We start from the raw sequence: 18,657 nt of genomic DNA on the forward strand, positions 1-18,657 counted from the left end.
GAGGTAAGAGGGAGAATCATTGGAAGACAACCCCTGCCTTCAATTGGTGAAGTTTTTTTAGAAGTTAGAAGAGAAGAGAGTCGGAGGAATGTGATGTTGGGCAAGAAGGGACCTGGAGTTGCTATTGAAGGTTCAGCCTTGGTTACCACGGGTGGAGGCTATAATAAAGCTGCTGCGTTTCAGCGTAAATCAGATGAAAGACCACGGGTTTGGTGTGATTTTTGCAACAAACCTCGCCATACTCGTGAGAACTGTTGGAAAATCCATGGGAAACCTGCAAATTGGAAAGGAAAAACAGGTGACAAACCAGGCCGAGCCATTATTCCTACTGCTAATGAGGTTGAGACCAGCCCCTTCACCACTGAGCAAATGGAGCATCTTCTTGCACTGCTGAAATCCAACTTGACACCCGGTACTTATAATGTTTATTTGGCACACACAGGTAATGAATTATATGCTCTATCTTGTCGTTTTAAATCTATTCCATGGATAATCGATTCTGGAGCATCCGACCACATGACCAATTCCTCAAACATGTTTGAATCCTATTCACCGTGTCCTGGAAATAAAAAGGTTCGGATAGCTGATGGTAATTTCTCACCTATTGTAGGAAAAGGTCTAATAAAAATCTCTGAGGGAATAGATCTTAAATTTGTTCTCCATGTTCCTAAACTTACTTGTAATCTCTTGTCTGTTAGCAAATTATCTAGAGATTCTAATTGTTGTGTTATCTTCTATGAATCCCATTGTATTTTTCAGGACCAGAGCTCTGGGAAGACGATTGGCAGTGCTAGGATGATCAATGGTCTCTATTATTTCGAGGATAATTTACCTAGTAATAAAATTGCTCAAGGACTAAGTAGTATTAGTTCTCTTTCTGTTCGTGATCAAATAATGGTTTGGCATTGCAGATTAGGCCATCCTAGTTTCTCTTATTTAAAACATTTATTTCCAGTGTTATTTCAAAAGGTTGATCCTTTATCATTTCAATGTGAAAGTTGTTTATTGGCAAAGAGCCAACGAAAAACTTACATTCCAAAACCCTACTATGCATCAAAACCATTTTATCTTTTTCACAGTGATGTTTGGGGACCTTCAAAAGTAACCACAATTTCAGGAAAAAAATGGTTTGTGACCTTTATAGACGACCATACACGTCTTTGTTGGGTATATTTAATGAGGGAAAAATCTGAAGTCGAAAGGATTTTTAAAGAATTTTACAAAATGATTGAAAACCAATTTTAGACAAAAATCAGTATTTTGAGATCTGATAATGGGACTGAGTACTTTAATAATGTTTGGAAAACCTTTTCAAATGAGAAAGGAATTTTACATCAATCCTCGTGTTCTGATACCCCTGAACAGAATGGAATAGCTGAACATAAAAATAAACATGTTAGATAGTGTACAGTTATTTAGGTTATTTACTTTTCCTTTTCTTTTTCTTTCCTTATTGTATTGTGGGTCCCACTAACATGTATATATATACCTAAGTCCAATGTGTATTCTTCACAGCTTTTCAATAACAATAATTAGGGATTCCCCCTTTTTTCTCTCTTTTCACATGGTATCAGAGCCTAGGGAGAAAAAAAACTCTAATTATTTCCGGTTTATCCGTCAATCCATTTTGGGAAATCTTTCAGTGGCCGTGTTTCATTCCGGTCACCCTTCCCATCTCCTAAAGCTTTTTGATCAATCGTATCGCCGTCAGAAAACCCTCACCGCCGTCAGCAAACCCTCACTGCCGGCGACTTTTCCGACAACCTTTTTCCGGCGAAGTCCTTTTCCGACATTGACCATACCATCAAGTGCGCAAGGAGGAGATCTTCAAGTTTTCTCAAAGCACCGGAGGGAAAATCTCAGCCACGTGCCGGCCATGCGAGTTTCTTCTTCGGCGGCCTGAATCTCACGCGCCGGCGCGTGAGGGCGCATGGAGCACTTTCCGGCCACGCGCTTCCACCTCCAGCCTTGCTTGACGCCGTCTAGCCACCCTCCATCTGTGCTTGTGTCATCCGAGCCCTAAAAGTACATTTTTTGGGGTTTTTTGTCTCCGTCGACCCTCTAAACAGCCTTTCCGGCGACCTCCGGTGACTTCCTCTCCACCCCGAGCCCTGCACGTGTCTTAGGAAGTGTTCTTCTACCCTTCCAGTAGTGCCACATTTGTTTTTCTTTATTATTTGGTCTCTCACAGCCGTGGATCCTCAGTTTTTCTTCTTTCAGCCGCGATCTAAAGCCGTATTAGGGCTCTCTTCGATCCAAACATATTTCGTTCTCCAGATAAGTAGATATGGCTACTAAAAGTTCCACTTTTTCCTCTGTCATATTTGGATCTCCTATGATTACTTCGGAGAAATTGGTTGGCAGCGAAAATTATTTGTCCTGGTCTGCCTTTGTGGAGCTTTGGTTTATAGGTCAAGGTTATGAGGATCACCTTGTTACGCAGGAGGCGGATATCCCTGAGGTTGACATAGTACAATGGAGGAAGATAGATGTACAGTTATGTAGTGTGTTATGGCAATCAGTTGATCCTAAGATTCTGCTTCATTTTCGGGCCTACAAAACATGCTTTAAATTTTGGAATAAGGCGAAAGGGTTATACACGAATGATATCCAACGTCTTTATAAGGTGGCTTCTTCTATTGTCAATGTCAGACAACAAGACATGGATTTATCTACTTATATTGGCCAGATTGCCTCTCTTAAGGAGGAATTCTTGACCGTGATGCCTCTTACTACTGATGTTGGGGATCAACGAACACAGATTGACAAGTTCTTCATAGTTCTTACGCTTATTGGCCTCCGTCCAGATTTCGAGACCGTCCGCGATCAGATTCTTGGCAGTTCCTCCGTTCCATCCTTGGATGATGTGTTTGCTTGCCTCCTCCGTATCTCCTCCACTCAGACTTTGCCATCTGATAATACTTCAGATTCTTCTGTGTTAGTTTCTCAAACTAACTCTCGAGGAGGACGCAGTGGTAACCGAGGTAGAGGCCAATGTCCTCATTGCACCTATTGCAATAAGTTTGGCCACACACGTGATCGGTGTTATCAGTTACATGGGCGGCCTCCCCGCACTGCCCAAGTGGCCCAGTCATCTGATCCTCAGTCGCCTCAGCCTCCCAATTCCTCCACATCTCAGGGTATTTCCCTCACTGACAATGAGTATGATGACTATCTCCGCTATCAGGGGACACCAAGTCAACTTCTGTTGCTTCTGTTGCCCAGACTGGTAATGCTTCTGCTTGTTTTACCCACACATCTTCTCTTGGACCTTGGATTCTAGATTCTGGCGCTTCTGATCACATATCTGGTAATAAGGATCTTTTCTCTTCTATTACTACTACCTCTGCCTTACCTACTGTTACTTTAACTAATGGTTGTCAAACTATGGCTAAAGGTTTTGGTTTCACTCATCCTCTCCCTTTCCTACCTCTCCATTCTGTCCTTTATGCCCCTGAGTGTCCTTTTAATCTTATTTCCATCAGCAAAATAACTTGCACTCTTAACTGTTCTATCACTTTCTCTGATAAATTTATGACCTTGCAGGACCGGAGTACGGGGAAGACGATTGGCATAGGACGTGAGTCTCAAGGCCTCTATCACCTCACCTCACCTTCAACTCCTGCAGTTTGCATTTCCACTGATGCTCCCCTCCTCATCCACAGTCGCCTGGGCCACCCTAATCTATCCAAGTTCCAGAAAATGGTCCCTAGTTTTTCATCTTTGTCGTCGTTTGCGTGTGAGTCCTGTCAGCTTAAGAAACATACTCGTGTCTCGTTCCCAAAGCGTTTGAATAATCGGGCAAAGTCTCCTTTTGAACTTGTCCACACTGATGTTTAGGGTCCTTGTCGGACCGCGTCTACTTTAGGATTTCAGTATTTTGTCACTTTCATTGATGACTATTCTCGATGTACTTGGTTATTTTTAATAAAAAATCGAGCTGAGTTATTCTCTATTTTCCAGAAATTTTATGCTGAAATCCAAACCCAGTTCAATATTTCTATTCGTGTGTTGCGCAGTGACAATGTCAGAGAATATTTTTCTGCACCATTTACTTCATTTATGTCCCAACATGGGATCATTCATCAGTCTTCTTGTGCTCATACTCCTCAACAAAATGGGGTAGCTGAATGTAAGAATCGACATCTTGTTGAGACAGCTCGTACTCTCCTTCTCCATAGTCATGTTCCTTTTCGTTTTTGGGGGGACATTGTTCTTACAGCATGTTATTTGATTAATCGTATGCCCTCATCTGTATTACACGATCAGATTCCTCATTCCCTTCTTTTCCCTGACCAACCACTTTATTTCCTTCCTCCTCGTGTTTTTTGTTGTACTTGCTTTGTTCATATATTCTCACTCCTGGACAGGGCAAACTTTCTACCAGAGCCACAAAATGCATTTTCTTGGGATATTCCAGACTTCAAAAGGGTTATCGTTGTTATTCCTCTGAGACTCATCGCTACTTTCTCTCCGCTGATGTCACTTTCTTTGAGGACTCACCGTTCTTCTCCATCTCTAAGTCTCTTCCTATTTCTGAAGTCTTACCCCTTCCCATTATCTCCCCACTTGATGCAGTGCCTTCTCGCCCACTTCAGGTTTATCATCGCTGTCATCGTGTCGCTGTTCCTCCTTCTTTGGCCGAGGTACCTGCTGAATCACTTCCTATCCCTTCGGCTTCTCCTGCCCCGGCTCTGCCTCCTTCTGCTGACTTACCCATTGCTCTTCAGAAAGGTAATCGATCTACTCGTAATCCTCATCCCATTTACAATTTTTTGAGTTACCATCGATTATCTTCACCCTATTCTGCATTTGTTTCTGCTATATCTTCTGTTTCTCTTCCCAAGAGCACCCCTGAGGCTCTTTCCCATCTAGGCTAGCGACAGGCAATAGTAGATGAAATGGCTGCTTTACACTCCAATGGCACTTGGGATCTTGTTGTTTTACCCTCAGGTAAATCTACAGTTGGTTGTCGTTGGGTCTACACAGTTAAGGTTGGCCCTGATGGTCCAGTTGATCGTCTTAAGGCCCGCTTAGTTGTTAAAGGCTATACTCAGGTTTATGGTTCTGATTATGGTGACACTTTCTCTCCTGTTGCCAAGATAGCTTCTGTTTGTCTATTGCTCTCCATGGCTGCTATGCGTTCTTGGCCTCTTTATCAGTTAGATATTAAAAATGCTTTCCTTCATGGGGATCTTGCTGAGGAAGCTTATATGGAGCAACCACCTAGTTTTGTTGCTCAGGGGGAGTCTGGTTTAGTGTGCAGGTTACGCCGTTCTCTATATGGCTTGAAACAATCTCCTCGAGCATGGTTTAGCCGTTTTAGTTCTGTTGTTCAGGAGTTTGACATGTTCTGCAGTACAGCAGACCATTCCGTTTTCTATCATCATAACTCTTCGGGGCAGTGTATTTATCTGGTAGTTTATGTGGACGACATCGTCATTACAGGCAGTGATCAGAATGGTATTCAGAAACTAAAGCAACACCTTTTCACCCACTTTCAGACTAAAGACTTGGGGAAACTCAAGTATTTCTTAGGGATTGAGATAGCTCAATCCAGATCCGGTGTGGTTCTTTCCCAAAGGAAGTATGCTTTAGACATCTTGGAAGAAACCGGTATGTTAGACTGTAAACCGGTAGACACTCCTATGGATCCAAATGTCAAACTTATACCAGGACAGGGGGAGCCTTTAGGAGATCCTGGGAGATATCGGCGACTTGTAGGTAAACTGAACTACCTCACCATTACTCGTCCAGACATTTCTTTTCCTATAAGTGTTGTTAGTCAATTCCTATAGTCACCATGTGATAGCCATTGGGATGTTGTAATCCGCATTCTTCGATATATCAAAAGCACACCAGGCCAAGGTGTGTTGTACGAGAACAGAGGTCATGCCCAGGTTGTTGGCTACACAGATGCAGATTGGGTTGGCTCACCCACAGATAGACGTTCCACTTCCGGGTATTATGTTTTTATTGGAGGTAACCTAACATCCTGGAAGAGTAAGAAACAAGATGTAGTGGCTAGATCTAGTGCTGAAGCCGAGTATCGAGCTATGACTCTGGCAACATGTGAACTCATATGGCTGAAACATCTTCTTCGGGAGTTGAGATTTGGAAAGGATGAATAGATGAAGCTCATCTGTGACAACCAAGCCGCTTTGCATATTGCATTCAATCCAGTCTTCCATGAAAGGACCAAACACATTGAAGTTGACTGTCACTTCATTAAAGAGAAGATCGCATCAGGATGTGTGGCGACTAGTTTTGTCAATTCAAATGATCAACTAGTAGATATTTTTACTAAATCTCTCAGAGGTCCTAGAATTAAATACATTTGTAACAAGCTTGGTGCATATAACATATATGCTCCAGCTTGAGGGGGAGTGTTAGATAGTGTACAGTTATTTAGGTTATTTACTTTTTCTTTTCCTTTTCTTTCCTTATTGTATTGTGGGTCCCACTAACATGTATATATATACCCAAGTCCAATGTGTATTCTTTACAGCTTTTCAATAACAATAATTAGGGATTCTCCCTTTTTTCTCTCTTTTCACAAAACACTTGTTAGAAGTAGCACGGGCTATGATGTTTTACATGAATATTCCAAAATACTTATAGGGGGATGCCATACTAACTGCTTCATATCTAATCAACAGGATGCCTACAAAAATTTTGCAGTATACCACTCCTTTGGAGTGCTTGAAAAAGGTATTTCCAGAATCTCGAATTAATTCTGAATTACCTTTGAAATTATTTGGTTGCACTGCATATGTACACATTCTAAAAAGGTCAAGATCTAAGTTAGACCCAAGAGCAGAAAAATGTGTTTTTGTAGGATGTACTCCTAATAAAAAGGGTTACAAATGTTTTAATCCCCTTACAAAACGTTTTTACACAACTATGGATGTTTCCTTTATGGAAAATGTCCCATATTTTACCAAAAATTTACTTCAGGGGGAGAAATTAGTGGAACCAAATTTTTTGGAAATTGTTGAACCTTTGCCTAATGTAATTCTTGATATCTCTCTTGAAAAAGAAAATAAGGAAACTAAGCCTACTGAATCCGAATCTGAAATTGGTCTGTTAGAAGAAGAAATACTACGAATGAAAAAAAATAGAAACAATCTTGAGCATGTGGTTTATTCAAGGAAAAAAGTCCCTGGAAGAAGTAAAGACCAGCCGATCATCCCAACACATGGTCAACCGAAAGCCCTGGGCAATGGCTCTCTAAATGTCTCAGGTAACCCTCCTTCTATTCCTACTCATATACATGCTTCTTCTTCTTCTATTACTGATCTAAGTTTACCATCACACTTTAGTCCAAGTCCAGAAATATCTGCACCCGAACCCAGTTTAGGATTAGCCCCAATTGTTCCTGCACAAGACCTTGACCTTGATCTCCCTATTGCTCTTAAAAAGGGAACCCGAGCCTGCACTAAACATCCCATTGCCAAATATATCTCCTATAGTAACCTTTCTGACAACTATAGAGCATTCACTACAAATATTTCAAAACTTGTGGTACTTAGAAATATTCAAGAAGCACTAGATGAACCGAGTTGGAAATTGGCAGTGTTTGAGGAAATGAATGCCTTAAAAAAGAATGGCACTTGGGAGGTTGTAGATTTACCAAGGGAAAAAAAAGTTGTAGGGTGCAAATGAGTGTTTACAATAAAGAGTAAAGCAGATGGAAGTGTTGAGAGATACAAAGCCAGACTTGTGGCAAAGGGTTTTACTCAAACCTATGGGATAGACTACCAAGAGACTTTCGCCTCCGTAGCTAAAATAAACTCGATTAGAGTTTTGTTGTCCCTTGCAGTAAATTCCAATTGGCCCTTACACCAATTGGATGTTAAAAATGTCTTTCTTAATGGAGACCTAGAGGAAGAAGTGTTCATGAGTCCTCCACCAGGTTTTGAAGAAAGTTTTGGAGTTGGGAAAGTGTGCAAATTGAAGAAGTCCTTATACGGACTTAAGCAGTCGCCTAGAGCTTGGTTTGAGCGCTTTGGCAAAGTAATAAAGCATTATGGATATACTCAAAGTCAAGCTGATCACACGATGTTCTACAAACATTCAAATGAAGGTAAAGTAGTCATCTTAATTGTGTATGTTGACGATATTGTGTTAACTGGGGATGATTGCAATGAACTAAAGAAGCTGAAGGGGAAACTGGCTGAGGAATTTGAGATTAAGGACCTGAGGGCATTAAAATACTTTCTTGGGATGGAGTTTGCTAGGTCCAAAGAAGGTATCTTTGTAAATCAACGGAAGTATGTTCTTGATCTTCTTGATGAGACAGGTATGTTAGGATGTAAGCCTGCTGAAACACCTATAGAGCCAAATGTAAAACTGCAGCCTACAAAAGCCAAGAATGTGAAGGACCGAGATCGTTATCAAAGACTTGTTGGGAGATTGATTTACCTATCCCATACACGCCCTGACATAGCATTCTCAGTGAGTATGGTTAGTCAGTTTATGCATGCGCTTGGACCAGAGCATTTTGAAGCTGTTTACAGGATTCTAAGGTATCTAAAGGGGACACCAGGTAGAGGTCTTCTGTTCAAGTCACGAGGACACCTACAAATTGAAACCTACACCGATGCAGACTGGGCTGGAAGCATAGTGGATCGAAGGTCCACCTTTGGGTACTGTTCATTTGTAGGTGCCAACTTGGTTACGTGGCGAAGTGAAAAACAGAACGTGGTTGCTAGAAGTAGTGCTGAGGCTGAGTTTAGAGTTGTAGCTCATGGTATTTGTGAGATTATATGGATAAGAAGATTACTGGAAGAGTTAAAGATGACAGGTTCATCTCCTATGAAGTTGTATTGTGACAACAAGGCAGCAATTTCATTAGCTCACAATCCGGTTCTTCATGACCGCACCAAACATGTGGAAGTGGACAAGCATTTCATTAAAGAGAAGATAGACAACGGATTGGTCTGTATGACCTATATCCCTACTGAGGAACAAGTGGCTGATGTCTTCACCAAAGGACTACACAAGAGGCAATTCGATTTTTTAGTTGGCAAGCTGGCTATGGAAGATATCTTTAAGCCAGCTTGAGGGAGAGTGTTGGAAAACCGAAACTGATTTGGAAATAAATAACTTTGTAAAGCTGTAAATTATTTATTAGTTGTCAATCTTTGTATTTTTAGGAAAGTAATTATTATGAGTTATTTATTAGTTGTCAATCTTTGTATTTTTAGAAAAGTAATTGTTAGGAGTTATTCTTTCCTTTTAATCAGTGATTTAGTTTCCTAATTTGAAGGATTTGTATATGCTGTAAACTCTATAAAAGAATAGTCTCAATGAAAGAAAATTATTCCCGTGAAACCCTATTCTTCAACTTATACACACTACAAAACCTCCATAAAAAATTTCTCCAACAAAACATATCAAATGTTTTGCTCCTTACTTGTCTAACTAGTTTGCGGCTTTATTAGTTGAGCGAGGAACCCAAAAGAAGGAGCATTCAATGTTATTTCTCATATAATGAAATTTATATCTACTCTAATAACAAACAACAAACACCACACCCCCCAACCCAGTCCCTGCTTTAGTCTAATGAGGCAGGACTTACGTAGTTATGGCAGAAATCTGGAGGTGGTGGTTGTAGTGGTGGAGGATGCCACGGTTGTCTTGGGTTGTAAAATTGTGGTAGTGTTATTAGTTTATTGGAGTGGTGATTTTTGTCAGTGGTGACTTTAGTTTTGGCAGAAGTGGAGGTGGTGATGGTGGTTATGATGTTTTCTTATGTTTATTATTGTTTATGATTGTGAAAAGACATATCTGGTGGCAGCTGTGGTGGTGTTATCGTGTTAATGTGGTGCTAGAATTTGCAGAGTTAGCAGACTTGGAAGAGTGACACAGCAACAGAGGCGACACACAAGTGGTAATTCTGAAGGTGTATAGTGGTGGCTGTGTGGCTCTATTGTTTGTGGTTATGGTAGTGCGACTAAACATTTGGGAAGAGGTTGAATTTCTGGCTTCAAAAGTAATGACATTTTGTTTTGACCAGAAAAAAAAAGAAATTAAGTATTTGTATTTTCATTTTTTAGGTCACTTCCCACTGAACAGATATGAATAAGATGCATTTCTAACAGAAGTTCACTGATTTTTTCTGCTTTCTCAAAAAAGAATTCACACTTCAAAATACTACTAAAAGAAGCTTAAGATTATGAAGTTACATACCATTGGGGTTCCCTTGTTCATAAAATCTTTGCAAAAGAGAGACTGCTTCAGTTGCCATTATTCCTCCAGTACATTTGAAACCCTTCACTAGTGGAGTTCCACTATCACAATAAGATGTATATATAAGCCAGCCCAACATTTGAATTGCATAGAGGAATAATATAAGTAACCATGTGTGTGTGTGTGTGTGTTTCAAAAGAAGTGTTGCTCAAGTTTCTCTGAGAAATATTTCAGATCCCTACTCTATGATAAGGACTCTTGATCAAGTATTTTCATAGGTTTTACTTAGGAGATATCCTGAGGGAAAATTGAAACATCTTCATTTTCTTTGCAATACTGTAATATAGCATTCCGAAAGCAGATTGTGGAGGACCGTTTATAACCATGGATGTTTATAATCTTTCAGTTAATCCTTTTCACAGCCTACTAGGGCACTACATCACAATACAGTGAACAAAAAGAAGCAATGAAAAGACATCAAGGAAGAACCTAGACAGTAACACTGAAAAATGAACAGCATAATTGATGAACTGAAATTTAACCACACAATACACACACACCGAGTAATTCAGAATCAAATTGCTACAAATATTTTTCAATACCAAAAAAAGGAAAAATGAACAAAAGAAAAAAGAACAGTACTCATAAAATCCTCTAATAAGTAATCGTGCTGAAAAATATTGTACCATTTATTAAAACAATTATTTATAAGAAGCTGATATCCTTCAATCCACATCTGGTTACAAATATGCATTTATAGGTTCACAATTATTTAAAGAAACACCAAATTAGTTCCCTAGGAACATCCTCAGGCAAGTAACTCTTTCTTTCCAGGAAGTTGAGTCTTTCCATAATCTCATGGCTTTATGGAGCTACCACTCATCCTTTTGCATCGGCTTAGAGTGTTTTTACTTTCCTCCAATCTATCCTTGATTAGTAATTCTGTTGCTTCTGATCATATGCCTTGAATACAATCTTTTTTCTCATCATACACTGGTTGTACAGGTTGCAACAGAATTAGGAACATAATGGTTCTTTGACCTCAACTACAGTATAGATGCTATCCCAGTCTCTCCTTGTTTACCTCTCAAATCAGTGTTCCATGTTCTTGACTATCCAACCAATATTTTTATCTACAGTTAGTACTAGAAAATCTTTGAATTGTAGCTTGATATTATATTACTATAGTTGTTATGATTGTAAATATATTAGATAATGTACAAAGAAGGATGGGGAATTCTTTCAAATTGCAAGATTAGTCAGAGGAAAGAGAAAAACAAATGTAACTGTATAAAAATTTCCCAATAACTGGGCCCCCACAAGAGGCTCACACAAAATGATCTCAATCAGGGAGATGGTCCCCAGAATGTTCAATGCAGAGGAGGCCTCTTCCTTAACCAATGTATCAGCTTCTTGATTTACTACTCTTGACTCTATGGAAAAGAACAGACCACAACTATAGACAGCTTCACCATCCTCTGTAGCTAATAGGCATATCTCCAAAATCTTACTCCATCATTAGTCACCCAGGAAAGAACAGTGGGAGAGTCCCCTTCAATCAAGATTGAGGAAAACCAAGCAATTTTGCGTCTCTCTCACTACAAGCACCAAGATCTACAACTCAATGGCTAAACCAAAACCACCATAATGCAAAAAGTCCATGCTATACTACCTTAGTGGTCTTTGAAGAAGCCACAAAATCCACATTTGATCTGGCCTGGTGAAAAAGCACCTATCAAGATTGAGCTTAAGGTGGTCATTTAGAGGTGGAACCTACTTAATTCTAATTGACAGCCCATTTCAATAAAAAATGGGATGCCGATCTAGCAAGATGATATTAAAGAGTACACCAACAGACTCCTTGGTTACAAATATCCAAGGAAGCACAGGAAATTCAGAAATTAATGGAATAAACTCACAAACCAGTATCATATCAGCAGGGAAGATTGCAGCATGAAGAGAGTATGGCACTGATGTTGGCCTTATCACTACATGAGTTGGCATCTATGAGAAGGTGGTAGCAATTGCAAGGTGGAGACAGTGAAGATTCGGCAGCTTGTGTTTACAGCAATTAGACTGGATTGACAGTTCGGCAGCTAGGTGATTTATGGAAACTTTAATGCTATGTGTATAGGGAGATTAGGGGTGGCTGCTTGGTATGGTACTGGTGGCAGCCCATAGGTTCATGCGTCATCTGATATTAGCAGAAAGAACTTGATTTTCTTTGAAACACGTATGCAACTGCTAATTTTTTTTCTCTGAAAGGTAAAAGGGGCAATTAAATTAAAAGCACTTGAAGAAGGCACATCAAAGTGCACAGTGCATACAAATAGTGCCAAAAGGCAAGTGAAAGAAGACCCACCACCCAAAACAAAAACCAACACCCTAAAAGCATAGAAAAAAACAAAGTGCCCCCAGTCGACATTCTTGCAGAAATACCAAAAATGGTTTCTGCAATCCAATCAATGCCTTGAAAAACTCCTCTTGACACTGACAGTAGCCCCTATATCATCCCACAGGAATAAAAATTAGCTTCATCTACCCACTATGGCAGTTTCCCACTCACTTTCTGCTTCCCGATCATTCACCTTCAGCTTCCTTATAATTCACAAAACATTCTAGCTTCTTTAATTCCTTTTCAAATTTTGAATAACAAGGGCTGTTCCTCCTCTTCCTACCCACCCTCGCAACCCCTGACCTCTTTCCTAGCCTTCATTTTCCTGAGAGATAAGATCTCAGCCTTGAAACCTACTGTCAGCATGCCCAACCAATTACTAAAAGTTGCCACGTTGCTTGAGGACCAATCCTCCAAAGGCACCTTCACCCTCAAAACCAAACCAAGACATGCCCCCTTTTCCCAAGTCGTCTCTCACACACCTCTTGAGCAATTGTCAACCATCCATCCACATTAGATTATTCACCTCTCTTCCACCTAAGTTATTCAGATGCACTGTTTTTGTCCAGATTTATAAACATCATTGAAGCAAACTTGATCCCTGAGCACTCAAGTGTGTGTTTATCGGCTACTCTCCAACTCAAAAAGGGCTACAAATGTAATGATCCTCTATCCAACAAGACTTTTGTCACTACGGATGTTACCTCCTTTGAGAACAACCTTATTTCCCAAAAAATCCTCTTTAGGGGGAGAACTCAACTCAAGAAGAGCATTTTTGGGAATCATCCTTACCCTAACCAATTGTTGTTTTGTAGCTAGATACAACTCCTAGAAAAAACCATTTAACCTTGAATCGACAGATATCATCCATGACTCACCTAGAATACTTGGGACCCCTGGGCTAAAATCTCCAATGCCACAACAAGCTGTTGATCAATCTAGTTTAGAGGGAGATCTCATTGTTATTGCTCCACAATTAGAGCTTCGTGTTTATTCAAGACGGAGAAATCTTCAAGCAACCAAATTCCAACCTCCTAAATACTGCCATGAGTTTGAACCTATGGCAGATCCAAACAGACGTAAACTCAATTTCCTTATCTATTCCTTCTTCAGACCTTGATGTTCTGATTGCCATTACGAAAGGCACTAGATTTTGTACCATGCAATCTATATCTAAATATGTGTTTTACCAGATATTGTCTCCAACATTTAAGGCTTTTAAAACTTGCCTAGTTTAGAAATTTCCAAAAATATACAGGATGTTCTACATGTTCCAAAATGGAGAGAGGCAGTTAAGGAGGAGGCCACTTGAAAAAAAGGCTAGCTAAAGGTTAGTGAGCTTACCAAAAGGGAAGAATCAAGTAGGATGCAAGTGGGTATTTACGGTTAAGTACATGACAGATGGTTCGATCGAAAGATATAAAGCCAGATTGGTCGCAAAAGGCTTCTCTCAAATGTATGGTATTGATTACCAAGAGAAATTCGCCCTAATAGCAAAGATGAACACCATTCATGTATTACCCTCTTGCAACTAATTTTTATTGACCTTTGCATCAACTAAATGTAAAGAATGTCTTTCTCAACAGAGAACTTGAAGAAGTTTAGATGGGTCTACCCCTTGGCTTTGAAAATGTGTATGGCTTTGATAAGGTGGGCAAGCTAAGAGAGTCCCTTTATAGTCTAAAGCAATCTTCAAATGCTTGTTTCAAGAGGTTCACAAAGTCAATTCATGACAATGGTAACACTAAGTCAATCAGACCACACAATGTGCTACAAACATTCAAATAATGGATGTATTTTATTCTCATTGTTTATACAGATGATATTATCGTGATTGACAATGATCATACAGAGATGGAGAGACTAAAGCAAATCCTAGCCAAAGTTTATTAAATAAAGGATCTTAGTTAGCAAAGATATTTCTTTGGCATGGAGATATAGCTAGATCTAAGAATGGGATCTTTGTCTTACAAAGGAAGTAACCCTAGAACTCTTGATTGCAAACTTGTTGATACTTCAATCGATGTTAATCATATGTTGGAGTTATCACAAGGAGCTATAGTAGATATAGGTAGATATCAGTGGTTGGTAGGAAAGTTGATCTACCTTTCTCATACTTGATCAGACTTGGCATTTGCAGTGAGTATGGTTAGCCAATTTATGCATTCCCCCCATGAAGAACATCTTCAAGCAGTGTACAAGATTCTTAGATGACTAAAGCAGACTCTAGGAAAGGGATTGTTGTTCAAAAAGGGAGATCACATGAGGGTTGAAGCATTTACCGATGCTAATTGAGATGGATCATTGAATGATAGGAGGTCAACTTCAAGGGATTGCATCTTTGTTGGGTGTAATTTGGTCACAAAGAGAAGCAAGAATCAAGAAGCAATCAATTGTTGCTAGAAGCAATGATGAAGTAGAGTTCAGAGCATTAATGCTCATCATTTGTGAACTCTTATGGCTAAAAATACTCTTAAGAACTAAGGATACCTACTAAAACTCCTATGAAATTATACTATGACAATAAGGCAACAATCAATACTATGCATAACCTTGTGCATCATGACAAAACCAAGCATGTTGTAGTGAACAAATATTTCATTACGGAAAACATAAAAAGTGGAGTGATTTGTACGCCTTATATTCCCATAAAGAAGCAATAAGCAAATATTCTTACAAAGGGACTTGGAAGAGATTCATTTGTAAGTCGAGAATGATTGATACCTTCAAGTGAGCTTGAGGGGGAGTGTGGAAAATCCTATCATTGACTTATGGATTTTTTTCCCATTTTTCAGGTTTAGGTTTTATGGGATAAGCATGGAAAAGTGGTTAAGATTTTATACGTATGATATGTAAAGATTTAGTTTTCTATTTTCTAGGTTTTAGTTTTTTATATGTTTACTCTTTGTAATTAGTTTATAAAACAATATCTGTATGCATAAAATATATGAGAAAAGTGAGGTTTTCTCAAAGGTACCATTGTTTTCAGGCCTCTTTCAAGCACCTAAGGCCCACTTCTTCTAGCCCACCAACTACCCCACTTTGTGCTCCCTTACTACATACCACACCCAAACAATCCCCAATAGCTTGTCTTCCATCACCATCACCTTCCACAACATCCACTAGCCCACTACCTACTATAGCCTTGTTAGAAATTTCATTCATCCACCAAACCTAACCCTTTTCTTCACCTGCCACAAAGTAGCACATCAATTGCCCCCTTCTGTAGTAATGAAAATCGCCCTCTCACGCTCTCATCAATGCATAACTAAAATAAATTCTACTATACTTAAATTGTATTTGAATATAATATGTACATCTTATTTATACACCATTGAGGATTAAACTCCCCTAAAATCTCTCCTATAAATCAAGGATCTTATTCACTTACCACCTCTTATCCTATAATCTCTCCCATAAATAAGGTTTTCCAAGGAAAGAAAAGGAAAGAAATAAATACAAAATTATTTAAAATCTGTCAATACTCCCCCCAAGTTGGAGAACACATCTTGTCCATTCCCAACTTGCATGTAATTATTTGAAATTGGTGACTAGTCAATCCTTTGGTCAACACATTTGCACGCTACCCTTTTGTTGAAACATATGGTGTGCAGATCAAACCACTATCGAGTTTTTTTTTTTTTTTTTTTTTATGAAATGTCAATCTACTTCTACATGCTTCGTTCGGTCATGCTATAGTGGATTGTGAGCAATATTGATTGTTGATTTGTTGTCACAGTTTAACTCCATTATCCTTTCCCACTTGATTCCTAGATCATCAAGGACAATCTTTATCCATAATAGCTCACAAACCCTATATGTTGTAGCTCTAAACTCTACTTTTGCACTTGATCGAGCCACCACATATTGCTTGTTACTTTTCCATGTCACTAAGTTGTCCCCTAAGAATGTGCAGTAACCGGAGGTAGAATGTTGATCTACCACTAATCCTGCCCAATTCACATCGGTGTATGCCTCTAGGCTTAGCTCTTCATTTTTCTTAAAGAAAATTCCCTTTCCTAGAGTAGACTTTAAGTAGCATAGAATCTTGGATACTACCTCTGCATGAACTTCCCTGGGAGACTGCATGAATTAGCTTACAATGCTAACAGTATAGGCTATATCTATAATTGCTATTTAACAGTGTGGAGTTCATCTTCATGGTGACAAGATTTGAACCTTCTATTGTTGGAGTGTTAAGCATAATACTCATTCTTCCTTCTTCTGCTCTTATAATGGAGAAGATTTCATTTAGCGGAGGTGGATCTTCCTTTCCAAGGACCTGCACCTTGACTTGATCATATTCCACATTAAGACTCGTCAAGAAATCAAATATTCTTTCCTTTTCAACATATTTGAGCATCATGGCAGCATCTTTGCTGCAATTCATCTTAATATTTTGATAGTAATTTAATTCCAGCCATGAGTTTTTCGTGATAGTATAGTATTCAGTAATAGAAAAAGTACCTTGCTTGGTAGCACCAATCTCGGTCTTTATTTCATAGATGTGGGCAACATCTCTCACTTTGGAGTATGTTTGTCTAACAGTCTCCCAAATATCTCTAACTGTCGTCAAGAACATATACGTCTCGTTGATCTTTGGTTACATTGAATTCCACAACCATGACATAATCATTTGAATCCTCTTCGTCCCATGCAATGAGCTTTGGATTGTCTTCACTTGGGATAGGTCCAATTAGATGACTCACATTTCCTTTTCCCTTCAAAAATGTTCATACCAATTGAGACCACACCAAATAATTATGGCTATTGAGTTTGAATGGATTTTGCAGATTTTGAAATTTTATTGCTAGTCAAGTTGGGAGCAAGGTTTGAAGCTTGGATGATTTTTTATCCACCAGACATATTGGAGCAAATTCAGAAATAATTTTTGTAAATCTGAGAGGGGAAAATTTTATGAGACTATGTAGGCTAAAAAATTCCAAGGAAGGAGATGGGCATCAACAAGTTCTATTGCTAGCAATAAAGGTCATACAAGTGCAGAAAAATTCTCAGCAATTAAGGCTAAGACAAGAAAAAACTTAGGGTGTACAAGAGAGTAAAAGCTTTGATACCATGAAATAAATTCTGCTCTACTTGAATTGTATTAGAATACAATATGTGCATCTTATTTATACACAATTAAGGATTAGATTCCCCAAAAATCTCTCCCATAAATCAAGGATTTTATTCACCTAACACCTATTATCCTATAATCTCTCCCGTAAATCATATTTTACCAAAGAGAGAAAAGAAAAGAAATAAATACAAAATTATCTACAATTTGCCAACAATAACACTCTGACAAGCTCACCCCTAACCTCTAAACCATTACTCCCATTACTTGTAATCACTTGAGAAATCCATGGTGGTACTTCCCACCACAAGCAAGATAGGTCCACCACCACTTGCAATGACCTAGGTGTACTTCTCCCATCTAAAGTCACAAAATGTTACCCATTGCAAGTCTTGGAGATGAGTTGTGTCTTCATCCACAACAATAAAACCACCATAACAATCCTTAAGCTTTTTCACCTCTTGACATCACAAGTGCAGAGGAAACCCCACCGCACTCACCCACAGGTCCTTAGCACACACATCCTTCCAAAAACACCCTACATTTAGGACCTAACTATCCAAATGTAAAATCTTATCCTTGTACCTTCTTAAACCCCTTTAAAGCCCCATCTCTATATCAAAGCTTTCCTCAAAATCTAATAAGAGAAGGGCACCCTCTAGCAAGGAAATCTTCACTCCTCTTTTTAGAGACCAGGTATGACTTACCCATCTCCTCAACGAAGGCAAATCTGGAGTCAAGTTTGAATATTCTCCCCATTGCCCAACTAGACAGCGCCTTAGATGCTCCTTCCTAAGTTAGACCTCCTTCCGACGTTGGGCTTCCTTTTCCTCAATCCGAATCCAAACTCCTCCTTGCATCGGGTCCACTGAACTACTACCTCCCTCCACAAGCTATAAGGCAACTGGGGAAAGAAGCTTCCTTTCCTCTAAGGAGGAAATTACTCCAAGACAATGAAGCTTCTCAACCAGAATAGACCACCCTTTAGGGA

General features: G+C 39.2%; 1 protein-coding gene across 2 annotated transcripts in view; it reads right to left on the reverse strand.

Annotated features, from left to right (window-relative positions):
- Window positions 1-18,657, reverse strand: part of LOC100855243 (tRNA-specific adenosine deaminase TAD2) — a 68,733-nt gene that overhangs the window by 2,575 nt on the left and 47,501 nt on the right. For both annotated transcript variants that reach the window (XM_010658443.3, XM_010658445.3), the window contains exon 7: window positions 10,195-10,295. In XM_010658443.3, coding sequence (XP_010656745.1) covers window positions 10,195-10,295 — 101 coding nt within the window. The remainder of the gene's footprint in view (window positions 1-10,194; window positions 10,296-18,657) is intronic.

This window comes from Vitis vinifera, chromosome 11 (genome assembly GCF_030704535.1).
Source record: "Vitis vinifera cultivar Pinot Noir 40024 chromosome 11, ASM3070453v1".
In the NCBI taxonomy this organism is placed as follows: domain Eukaryota; kingdom Viridiplantae; phylum Streptophyta; class Magnoliopsida; order Vitales; family Vitaceae; genus Vitis; species Vitis vinifera.